Consider the following 12,547-nt stretch of genomic DNA (forward strand, 5'->3'; position numbering starts at 1 on the left):
GTGTTGAATAATAAACGTTCTCCTAACTCTTTCTGGGTTCATCTTCAGGTTTACTAAAGTCGAAAAATAAGCTGGATCTTCCAGAATCATTCTTAAATATAAATTCGAACATAAAATCGAACATTAAGACAAAGAGTTCGAATAAAGCAAACTTACGCACAGGTGCTCCCCGTGTCAACTTTATATGCGATGGATCACTAAATATCTTTGAGAATTTTTAGAAAGGTCTAAAAATATGTTCGATTTCCTGCATAATTGCAAAAAAGGCATCTAAAATAATATAGTAGAAGCCGAGTTCTTCACGGTGAGCTTTAATCCTGTCCCTCTCCCTCGTGGGGAGGAATTTCGAAAAATCCCTTCTTAGTGTATGTTCTCGTGACGTACCCTAACTGTGTATCAAATTTCAACTTTCAACTCCTAACCGTTTGGCTCTGCACTTATTATCATCATTATCATTATAAACCCATCTTGATTATATTATAAGATATGAAATTGTTTTTCGTTTTTATATACAGAACAGTATTTTGGTTTTCTAAAAATGTAAGATGATAATTTGTTTTAAGACACTTAGCTTAAAAAAATTCCAAAAGAACTTAAATAAATATATTTTTTTATTTCTTTATTAAATGTTTTATTTATTTAAAAACTTTTTTTTTCTTCTTTCTCAAAATATTTTTCAGTAATATACGGATGGTCATAAATTATTGAGTACATTTCATGGTTGAAAAAAAGAACAACACAATAATGTAGCAACTGCTGTTTTGTTTCAAATGAGAGAACAGTATGAGAGAATACCAACTGGATATTTTAATTATCTGTGCACTATAAATGGCTCTTTCTAGGACTTATCACACACTATTGAGAAAACACTTAGAAACTGATGAATATTAATTATTTATTTATAACCACGGTATGCATTTTGGGCAGACAAGCTATCCCTCTTCAGCCATTACAATTACTAAATTACTAGGTATTTTACGTGTGACAAATGGAGCTCATGTGGAAGTTATTTGAAGTGTAAAATGTTATTAAATAAAACTATTTTAAATTATCTTGCAAAGAAAACAAGAACATGCACTCAATAATTTATGACCACCCTGTATATCTGTTGGATAGCAATAGATTTATTTTTGAATTTTTAATATAGTAATTCTGAAATTTATTTTATAGAGGCCATAAATTGTTTATTAAAGGCTGTTGAAATATATACTGATATGGTAAGTATATTTTATTTTCATTAACTCTATTTTTGTTTCAGAAGAAAATGTTGAGAGATGATATAATTAGCTTCTTTTGTTATTATTTTTAATTGTTTTATACAGGATGTCCCAAAAGGAAAGGTCAATATTCTGAAAGGTTAAAATTTGTATAAACATGTGCTCTATCCTGAATGATTTCAGTAATAGAATATTTTTCAAGTGACAAATTTTCAACAGGTTATAATAAATTTTCAAAAATTTCATTGTTAACTTTAATGCATTTTTTTCTACTTTTGAGAACTAGACATGTTGCTTGTTTGAGTTTATCTGAAGTTCCTCTATGCAGGGAACAGGGAGAAGCTACCGGTTCATTTCATGTATCCACGTTTCTTCAGCATTCTTCACGCTTCATCCAACCCTATAAACAAGCTAATGGGGTTAGATCTGGAGATATTTATGGCCAGTAAATGGTACTGCCACAACCAATCCTCTGACTAGGGAAAATGCAGTCAAGATGTTGCTTCACACATCTACGAGGTCTGTTCAAAAAGTTCCCAAACTTTATTTATTACAAAAAAAATACTTCACTTACAATTTATTGGTCAGAGTCCCCTTCAAAGCAGTCTCCTCCCCAATGTATATACTTATCCCAACGGTGTTTCTACTTTTTGAAACAATCCTGGAGTTCTTCCAGAATGCTCATAAACTCCTCCGTCAAATTTTTCTTTCTCTCTGGAATGGTGGCAAATCTTTTTCCTTTGAGCGGGTTTTTAGTTTGGGAAACAGGAAAAAGTTGCATTGGACCAGGTCAGGTGAGTAGGGTGGGTGGGAAAGCACAGTGGTTTTGTTTTTGGCCAAAAACTCACAAGTTCTGAGGGACAAATGAGCCAGCACGTTGTCGTGGTGAAAAAACCACTCACCATTCCTCCAAAGTTTGGGCCATTTTTTGCCTGATTCTGTCTCTTAGGCGTTTCATAACCCCAGGTAGTACTCCGTGTTGACTGTCTGGCCTTTAGGTAGGTATTCATGATGCACAACCCTCTTTGCAATAAAAAAAAACAGTCAACATCACCTTAACATTTGAACAAACTTGTTGAGCTTTTTTGAGGTGGGGGATGTTTCACCCACCCTCACCATAAGCCTTGGTAATCAACTCAAAAGTTTCTGTGAAGGATTTCCTGAGTTTCACACAGAATTTCACAGAACAATGCTGCTCCTTCAAAGAGTTCATTTCCACAGACCTGATTTTTCACTGAACTCCACAAACACCCCTTCACATAGATGGCCGTAAGTAATCACTAAAACAAGATATCAACAAACGGATTGAAGGAGGTTACTCAGGAGGTTTCTGCAGACACAATACCTCCAAGTGGATTAAAAAATAACCAACTGGAGGCACACTATTTAAAAAGTTTCCAAACTTTTTGAATAGCGCTTTTGAATAGACCTCAGTAGAATGGCGAGAGGCTCATTATGCTGAAAGTACATCTTGGAAATCATTTAAGATAGAGCATATGTTTATATGAACACTTTTGCTTAAAATAACCATTGCTTAGTTTGCTTTGACACTATATTGACCTTTCCTTCCTGGTCAGGTGCGGATCTAGGTTTTTCGGGGCCTAGGGCTTATTGAAGTCCAATGGGACCCCAATTTTTGTTAATACAAATAATACTATAAATTATCATTATTATCATATTATTAATATTAACTAGTTTTTACTATCCAATAAGTGCTCATTGTTAACAAAAAAGTATTAAAAAATTTATGATGATACAGTAGTGAACCGAAAATCGGAATCAATTGGGGACTGGGGTTGTTCAGATTAGGGATTTGTTCTGATTACGGTTTATGTACAAAAAAATATATCAACCTGTCCGATGTTCAAATTTTTCTCTGTTGCATGTCGCTTCCTGTTGAATTTTTCTCCGTTGCGTGTCGCTTCGTGTTGAATTTTTGTCTATTTTAAGCCTAACAAAAATTTTTATAATAATAATCGAGGCTATCGTATCGTTAAAAATTATTTCTGCATTTTGTACAAACAAAATAAATATATTGAAGAATATAAAAACATGAAAATTATACTTTAGAAGTAAATTTAGTATCAAAAACGTTCGATTCAGCACGACACAGTCTGACTGAAAATCGTGCCGATTACCGGCGATTCTGATTACCGGAGTGCCGATTTACGAGTCTCTACTGTATTTTTGGGGGCCCAGGGTTTAAGCCCTATTAATCCCTATAGAGATCTGCCCCTGTTCCTGGGACATTCTGTATACTCAAAATTTGAAGTAAGTTTTGTTGACCCAGTTTAGATTAATGAGGATAAAAATATTAATCAAACGCATTGAAATAGTAACTTTTCAGCAATGTTAATATGCTATGTAAGAAAGTACCAATTCTACTTGAATTGTATGAAGATTTACACTATAAATGAAAAGGCATTTAAGAATCTATTGTCATCCATTAAAGATATATTATAAAACTTTAAAAGCTCACTTATGACACCAAATATATTGTAAAGAAGAAACTGTACTGTCTTTTGGCATTATATTTATTTGTTTGCTGAATTAAATGCAAGTACTTTTGACATTTCAAAATAAGGCTAAAATAAAAATTAAAACCTAGATAAAAATTAAGGTTTTAAGTTTTTATAAAGTGTTATCCATACATCAGGAATTTCAAGAGTGGGAGAGTTGCAGAATTTTAATAAAGATATTTATGACAACTTCCAGATAAACAACGTTCTGCAATCTAAACATTGCTTGAGAATAGAAGTATTGGCACATAGTAGAATAAAATTATTTTATAATACAATTTTTCACAAGATCAACTGAAGGTGTGTTCTTTTTAACATTGCCCTGTAGTTCATTTAAGTGGTTTAATAACTTTCTAGTAGTAGCACATTTGTAAAAGATCTTTCTTCCTGTATGCACTTGTTGTAATGGGATTATATAAACCTGAGACTTCTCCAAAAGGGTAAGAGAATCCTTTATCATTACATTGAATTCTGTGGATTGGTGGTTAGTGGGACCCTGTGTCTTTTATAAGCTCAAACTATTCGTAAAGTTATAGATTCTAAGTATGGGATAGAAGGTTTTGCAAATATTAGCTTTTTGTTTTTGTCGTATGACTGTAGGGTGATGGGAGGGAAGAAAGAATTGTGGACAAGTTGATAAATTTAAATTTGGAGGAGTGAAATCAGTGCTTATGCAATGCTGGGTATACAATTTTCAATGTTCCCAATTCTTTTAGTGGTGGTCTTGCCTCTGTACATCATACTTTTCCTGTTAACAATAGTCGTGTCAGTTATCTATCTAACTCCATTTGTGGGAAGATTTGAATTGAAGTAATGTGACTTTCGGTTCAAACCAGAAGTTCATAATCTGGACTTTCTGCTCTAAGTTTTCCATATTTGGTCTTGATATTCATTTATCTAACTCCTTTCTCAAGATTAAAAAACAGACAGACACACATGGGACAACAGTCAGAATTTATGTCAACAATTTTTTCAAATTTCAGCCCAGTAAGTTTTCTATAAATGCAATATTTACAAGAACATATTTCCCACTTAATTTATAAAATCTGTTGCCAAAATATAAGCACTTTATTGTCACATAAAAGCAATTATTCTTGCATTTTTACAAGATGTTTTTATTTAAACAAAATATACAAAGTCTTTCGGACATTAAGGTTAGCAACTTCCATCACATGCGGGGCCATTATAACCCATTCAACACTAATTACTTTTCGAATATTACTAGTAGACCTGTATTAATTAATAGTCATTGACCATCATCTCTTTTAGGAGGTGGTCAACAACTACTTTTGGTCGAATTACTTCAACACCCTTCCACAACACTTCCTTCTTCCTATTGGACTAGCAGTATGGTGACATTTGAATAGGAAAATTACATAATACAAGGTTACCTCTTAGTACAAAACATGTTTTAAGTGGTTTTCGAGAGTGCCAAGTTTAAATATTTGGTCCATTTTTTTGAGAAATTTGATTTATTGATAGATTACCATTTGATATTTTGCTGTGCATGGTACAGTTTCTTAGAGTTAACATTAGGAAAACATATAGTATCTTAAAAAATTTAAGGTATCATATTTTTAATTCCTGTCTACTTGACCAATGAAATTGTGCAATTTCGTACCATCCAAGCATCACGATAAACTTGACAATGGTAGGCTAAAATAACCAAACCCTTTATATGGTTTTCATTTTAATGTTTATTATATTATAGTATTTGATTTATATAACTACAAAGGTTATCTTTTGTAAGGGTTTATTACATTGAGTGACTGATTTAACATATATTTAAAAATTCTTTATTCCTCTATTGTATACAATTTAAAGAATTTTTAAAATGTATTAGATTAGGTCTCTTGGTGTGATAAAACCCTTACGGAAGATAACCTTTGTATATATAAATCAAATACTATAATATAATATAATAAAAGGGTTAGAAATAAGAAATAATATAATAATTTTTTAGTTTTTACTGCTTTAGTATTTTTTTGCCCAAGCAACACCAGACTCATCTGCTAGTGTATATATATATATATACAGTCAAACCTGTTTTTATGCGCTCTTTTTATGTGCGATTTTTATTTGTGCGATTTTTTTAATGCGAATTTTTAATTTGTGCGGTTTTTTTTGTGCGATTTTTTATTTGTGCGGTATAGTTGGCGACTAGTCTCGTGCGATTCGTCATGTCTCATGTTGACTTATCATAGCTAAATAAACTTATTATAGCATAAATGCACTTATTATAGTAATATTATTGCATGAATATGCGAAAAATGAAATTATTTACTTTTTAAGTCAACAAAACACCACCTGGACAAAAATATGTAAAACAGACGATAGATCAGACGATGCAGTCAAGTGCTGACATCTGTTGTCAATAAATTCTATTTCGTACAGTTTCGAGTTATTTTCTACGTGAGACTTTTTTTATGCGGTCCCTATTCATCGCATAAAAAAATATTTTTTTAATTGTGTTGCGAAAACTATTATTTACAGCCCCTCGTGAAGTTTCGTGCGATTTTTTTTAATGCGTTTTTTTTAATGCGGTCCCTATCCCCCGCATAAAAACAGGTTTGACTGTATATCAAAATTGAAAAATCTTTTAAAACTTAGTCTATTGATTTTTATTACATATTCAGTATATTTAACAAAATTTCGAATAATTATCTTTTAATATGCAAAGTTTTAACGTTTTTTTTTTTTTATAAATATTCTTTAGGGTCGTTTTACTGTTGCTGCTAGACATCATATGACAATAGCTGAAATATATGAAACAGAAGTTGCAGATATTGAAAAAGTATGTTGTTATTTAATTAATGTTTTAAAATTCTTAGTGAAAAAAAAACGTGTTTTCTAAATATATTTTATACATAAAATGGAATTGTTTTAAAATTAAATATTTTATAACATATTTTGTTTATATAAAGGCAATAACTCATTTTGAACAAGCAGCAGATTATTTCAAGGGTGAAGAATCTAATAGGTTAGTGTTTATAATTAAAGCTTTCTGTTAAAAATTTTATTTGCATTAATGATAAAATGTTTAAATAAAAATACAAAATGTTAATTTAAAAATTTCAGTAATTTTATGATTTGGTATAGCAGGTTAAAAAAGTTATCAGACTGAATTGTGTGTAGATTAATAATTTAGATTATTTATAAAATGAATAAGTTTATTGTAATTAGCAAATTAGTTTGTTTTTTGGATGAATAAACTAATTTGACTTTCAAAATAAATAAATCTTACAATCGTATAGTCAAATATAAATTTTCAAAATGGTATTAGAAAAAGAACTTTGCTAACTTATCACATGTAATATGATAAGTTAGTGATAGTCTAATAATACCAAACTTTTCATATTAACCCAGCAATAGGTGGGCCTTTTTAAGTTGCATAACTAGGGTTGTTATGCTTTTTAAGCATTCTTGTTACTTTTTTAATATTTTGGTAGAAACTTTGTTTTTATTTAGATGAATGTTTATCAGTATTTATCTTTATTTAAAAAAATATTACATTTATACTTTATTTAATTTAGTTTTAAAACAAACAGAAGGGTTTTAAAATTTATTCTCTGATACTTCAGAACTAGGATTATGACACTTATTATAAAGAGATTGCCTACAAATGTGTTTACTATGACCTTGTCCCAGCTGTTGACTATATAGCTCTTGAACATTCAAGTGAAGAAGAAGAGATTCTTTTTTTTTGAAGAAGAAATTGCACATTGAAGAAGAAAGCATTTCTTCTTCAATGTGAATTGGTTTTAGCTTTATTCTTTTTATGGAGAATTTTGATGAGCTTTTCTTTCATAATGTATTTTTGGGCCTTAAATTTAATTATGATTTCTTTTACTTCTTGTATTACACTATATATAGTACCAAGATACAAACTCAAAAACAGTTGGAACACTACACTAAATGTATTTGAAATATCCAATGCTTGAGTAACTTTGTTTTGAAAATTAAGCATAAAGTAAGTAAAAAAAAATTCAAAAAATACATATATCCATACATGACCAGTTGCTTGGTGCACTTTATGCACCAAAATTGTAGGTCAATAAAGAAAATGCTGTATACAAGAACTCAATGCACTTTATATAGGTTAGTAAACTAAAGTTGTCCCTCACTTCAAGGTAATGTTTGCTTTACAATAGTAATTTTGAACCAAATCTGCACATTAACAAAATGTTTTGTTAAATATAACAAATCATTTTATTAATACACAATATATTATATATAAAATTAATAAATATATTATAGCATTTCATTTTTCATTCAGTTTCCAAATCTGTTCTTTTAACCTGAAGATAGTTTCTCAAGGCAATTGAAAATGTTCCTTTTCCTTTCACTTTTTTGATCTACAAGCTGAATTTTTGATTTTGTGGGTGATATTTATACTTTTCATTCAATATACTGTGTGTTTATTACTTAAAACACAAGTCAAACTTATAAACACATTTTCTATGAAAACTTATGAGTATATTTTTTGTTTGCCTTCTTATTGAAGGCAAACAAAAAAATATTTTTCTTTCAGACACTTTCGGGTTTCTTAAACCATCCTCAGCTATTAAAATTAGAGCAATTGCATAGTCTAAAATGGAATGTTTGTTTGAAAATTATAAGTCAATTTATAATAGCTAGAACTAATAGAAATTGCTGCAAATGACTTATAAAAAAAATCTGTTTAAAGAAGGGAGTTTGTTAATTTTTACAAATTGCTTACTTACATACAACTGAAGGAAGTGTAAGTATTGTTTACTAACCTTAAACTTCAGTCAATAGTTTTTGACTCCAAAACATTTTCATCCTTTCAAAGACTATTCTCAGTGCAGAATTTTGTTGCTGTACACAGTTCAAACACAAATAGACATTAGGACAAATTTTACGTCATCAGTCATTCAAACACCAAACTGGTTTTTTGAATACTTCAATTAATGGTAATAATGGCAAATGTTTCATCATTTTCTATGGATAGAATTACTTCCAAAAGTCAAATTCTCTTCACAAAAGAATTTTGTGAAAGAATTGTGGAAGTATTTGATATCAATGAATACTTTGTGTGATGACTTTGTTTATTCGTTTGCTACAAAAAACAAATTTCATTATAAATATGACACTACCCAAAAAATGGACATGATACTTCAAAATAAAGACACTAAAACCAAAAATGTTCAGCAAGAAGTAACTTTAATAAATTAAAATGAACATTTTTGACAGTTTTAAATCATCACCATCATCATCATCATCATCACAATCATCATCACAATCATCATCAAGTTTAGTTACAATAGAACATAAAAAGGAAGATAGAACAAGCAATTATTTATTGTGACAGCATCACAATGCTAGACTGAAATTTTTTATCATATTTTTAATTTATTTAATTTAAAACATATGCTCTCTGCCTCAAATTAGTAGTGTCTTGCTTCTGTACATCATACTTTCTCTTTAACAATAGAGTCGTGCCAGTCATCTAACATCTTTCAGGAAAAAATTTTTAAATTAAAATAACATGACTTCCAGTTTGCATCGGAAGTTTATACGTAGTTAATTAGGGCCTCCTGTCCCTAAGGTTTTCATAACTGGTCTCATCTTTCATCTATCTAACTTTGTTCTTAAAATTAAGGAAATACAGACAGACAGATGACAGCGGAAAATATAGGTCTACAATTTTTTCAAATTGAGCTCAACAAAATTTTTGAATTCAAGAGATCCATTGTTTCATTGGTCTGTCATTTATTAAAGTTACTTCCTGTTGGATATTTTTTGTTTTAATATGTTTATTTCAAACTTTATTATAAACTTTTAAATGATTCATATACATTTGTTTTATAACATCATCTGTCTTGCAAAGCAAATTGCTGTTTCTTGTTTATAAACAACTTTATATTGAAATAAAATACTGTTTAATTTGTAGATTTTTCGTCCTATGGCTTTTATTGTAGTTAAATATTTGAAGGCAAAGTCTGCCCAAATAGGGACCACCATTTATTTTGTGTTCCAAACTTTACAATCTTGGCAACCAACCTTCCTTTTTAGACTACTAGCCACCAAAATGCTAAAAAGTCCTTTAAAAACACAAAAAATATATCTAATTAAGAATTTCTAAAAAAGGAACCGGTGACATACGAATGTCTTCTGAATTCTATCCATATCTTCTTGGGGGCGTTTTGGCTTTTATCTACGAAGAAATGAGCGCTGGAAAATGTAGATTGGAAGAGCTTCCCCCTGGTCACAGTACTTTACAACTTTAGTTTGTAGTTTTTTTGTTCTATGGCTTTTATTTTCGAATATGATATTCTAATTGTTTAATTGTTTAGTGCTATGCTTTTATCTTCAAATATTTCAGATTATAATATACGATGAAAATTAATTCATAATATTAAACCAGTAGTAAAATTATCTTGAAAGAAACTTGTTTTGTAAGTGAAATGAAATTGCACACATAAGTGAAAAGCAAAAGCAAATATTTATAATTTATACAAACAATATATAAAATTTTTTAAAGATACAATATTTTAATTATAAAATTGAAGGGGATAATTGTTTTATTATTCTTACTAAAAATGAAAAATATATTTTAAGTAAATATTTGTATTTTAATATTTTACTTCACTAGTTGTGATTTAAACATTGTAAATCATGTAATATAAGACAATATAAAATTCTTTTTTCATATATATTTTTTAATATGTAAATAGATTCAATTGAATAGGTAATAATTCTTTATTATTATTATTATTAGTTCAGCTAATAAATGCTTGCTTAGTGTAGCCAAGTATGCTGCACAACTTGAACAATATGAAAAGGCAATTGAAATCTATGAGCAAGTAAGTAGATACATTTATTTTAAAAAATTATTATTTTTGAATATGATATTCTAATTTCAGCTTTGTTTTTGAAGTACAATTTTTAAGTAAAAACTTAAATATTAAAATTACAAAAATTGCAAAAAAAAAATTCTTGGAAAAGGGCTTCATCACATTTAATTTTAAAATAAATATTTCAAAGTACTATAATAAAAATTCTTAATTGATGAAATAGTTTCACAAATGATGAAGTGCATACCCCACAACAGACCTTTACTGCTGGAGTTGGAGTTCTATCCTCGCTGTAGTCTTCCATCAGGACTGCTCGTTTGTGGAACTACTTCAATTATGAATATTTTTATAGTTCTTTGAAATATTTATTTTAAAAACTTAATGTTTTGAATCCTCCTGAACCCAAAACAGTAAAAAAAGGAAAAAATTCTGTGGCTATGTATGTATTTGTGTTGGCATCTAATTCATTTAATAAATCAAGATGGGGTAAAGATTTAGCATAGTAAATTTTTCATATTATTTAGCATTTTACAACAAAACTTAGCATAGTAACTTTTATATAAAGGGGATTGAAATTTTGGTGGTTAAAGGTCAAAGGAGTGGGGAGATGGAGGAGGATCATGTGCTATATCTTGAGAGAGTTTGGATTTAATGAAGATTTTACTTGTTATTAGCATTTACAATTTTTTATAAAAATCTCTGACATTGTACTAGACTAGTGCTGGCAACAAATCTGGTTTTTGATAAACTATTATTTTAGCAAAAACTGAAAACAAGTAATAAAATTATTATTATTATTGCAGTATCATTGTTCATTTGTCTGTTTTTACTTTTAGTTGGTAGAAAAGTATACTTGAATTTAAAATGATTCTGCATAAATGAGGCACTACCAGAAAATTTAAATGTAACATTACGATTTGTTCATTGCAACAATTTACCTTCCTGGATATATTTAAAATAATGCCATGCGTCACACACATGTTTAAATTTGAAAATTAAAATTAACGTGAAAATTAGCATGAATTAATTTTTAAAACGATCTTTAACAAATAGCATTTGAAAACTTATTTAACACTTAACATAGACTTAAGCATTTATCAACATCATAAAAACACTGGTTTCTTTTTGACAAGAATAATATGTGATACAGACATATTCATGAATCATGGCCAATATTTACTGTAGTATTTTATTAATTTTAATTGCAGGGTTTGGCAGTGAATAATGGTAAGGGATATGTAACATATTTCAAGAAATGAAGAGAAGAAATTTCTGGAAAATGTCCTAATTTTTTAATTTAACAGACAAATGAGAAACATGTTTTCACAAAATTTGGTTTTTCTGACCACTGAACCTCTTCAGCCTCCAGCAAATATGTAACATGTATCAATTTAGAAACATTTTCAGAATCCACCTGATTCTAGCTTCAGGTTGAAAGAATTCATTTTGAATTGGAATGCATGATGTATGTCTGTAAAATGATACATTTTAATGTTTGCTGGAAGCTGAATAAATTACATTTTCAGTGATAGAGAAGTACATTTTGTTGTACTTAACATTGTTTATGTCTTAGATGAATGTACATAATACTTTTTACATGGTTACGTTTAATAGCCACTGGAAGTTCATCATAATGTTGACAAGTGTCTGATTTAGGGCTTTTGAAACTGATATTATACTCTTCAATGTAAATATCCTCTTATACTTGTCTACAGATACAGCTTTCTTGTTCATTTCATTGCATTTTTGAGCATACAGTACACATGAACTTCATAAAAATAGAGGATGCCTGGAGAATACAGTGAGATGATTAAAAAATGGAATAGTTTCATCTGTTTCTGAAGGAAGAGGTAAACATTCTAGTCATATTACAGAATATTCCCAGGAAGATATTGATACTGTAAGGGCTTTTATTAACAAACTTTCTCATTATGTATCAATACACAGTTTTATTAAATATTCCATACATAGATACACCTTGGCAGAATCTTTT

At 29.3% G+C, this 12,547-nt stretch overlaps 1 protein-coding gene across 1 annotated transcript in view; it reads left to right on the forward strand.

Moving 5' to 3' along the window:
• LOC136990246 (alpha-soluble NSF attachment protein-like) overlaps nucleotides 1–12,547 on the forward strand; it is a 40,217-nt gene that overhangs the window by 11,039 nt on the left and 16,631 nt on the right. Inside the window, exons 4-7 of the mRNA XM_067288639.1 lie at nucleotides 1,171–1,217; nucleotides 6,453–6,530; nucleotides 6,661–6,716; nucleotides 10,479–10,563. Coding sequence (XP_067144740.1) covers nucleotides 1,171–1,217; nucleotides 6,453–6,530; nucleotides 6,661–6,716; nucleotides 10,479–10,563 — 266 coding nt within the window. The remainder of the gene's footprint in view (nucleotides 1–1,170; nucleotides 1,218–6,452; nucleotides 6,531–6,660; nucleotides 6,717–10,478; nucleotides 10,564–12,547) is intronic.

Source organism: Centruroides vittatus, unplaced genomic scaffold (assembly GCF_030686945.1).
Source record: "Centruroides vittatus isolate TY-2023 unplaced genomic scaffold, ASM3068694v2 scaffold_861, whole genome shotgun sequence".
Lineage (NCBI taxonomy): Eukaryota > Metazoa > Arthropoda > Arachnida > Scorpiones > Buthidae > Centruroides > Centruroides vittatus.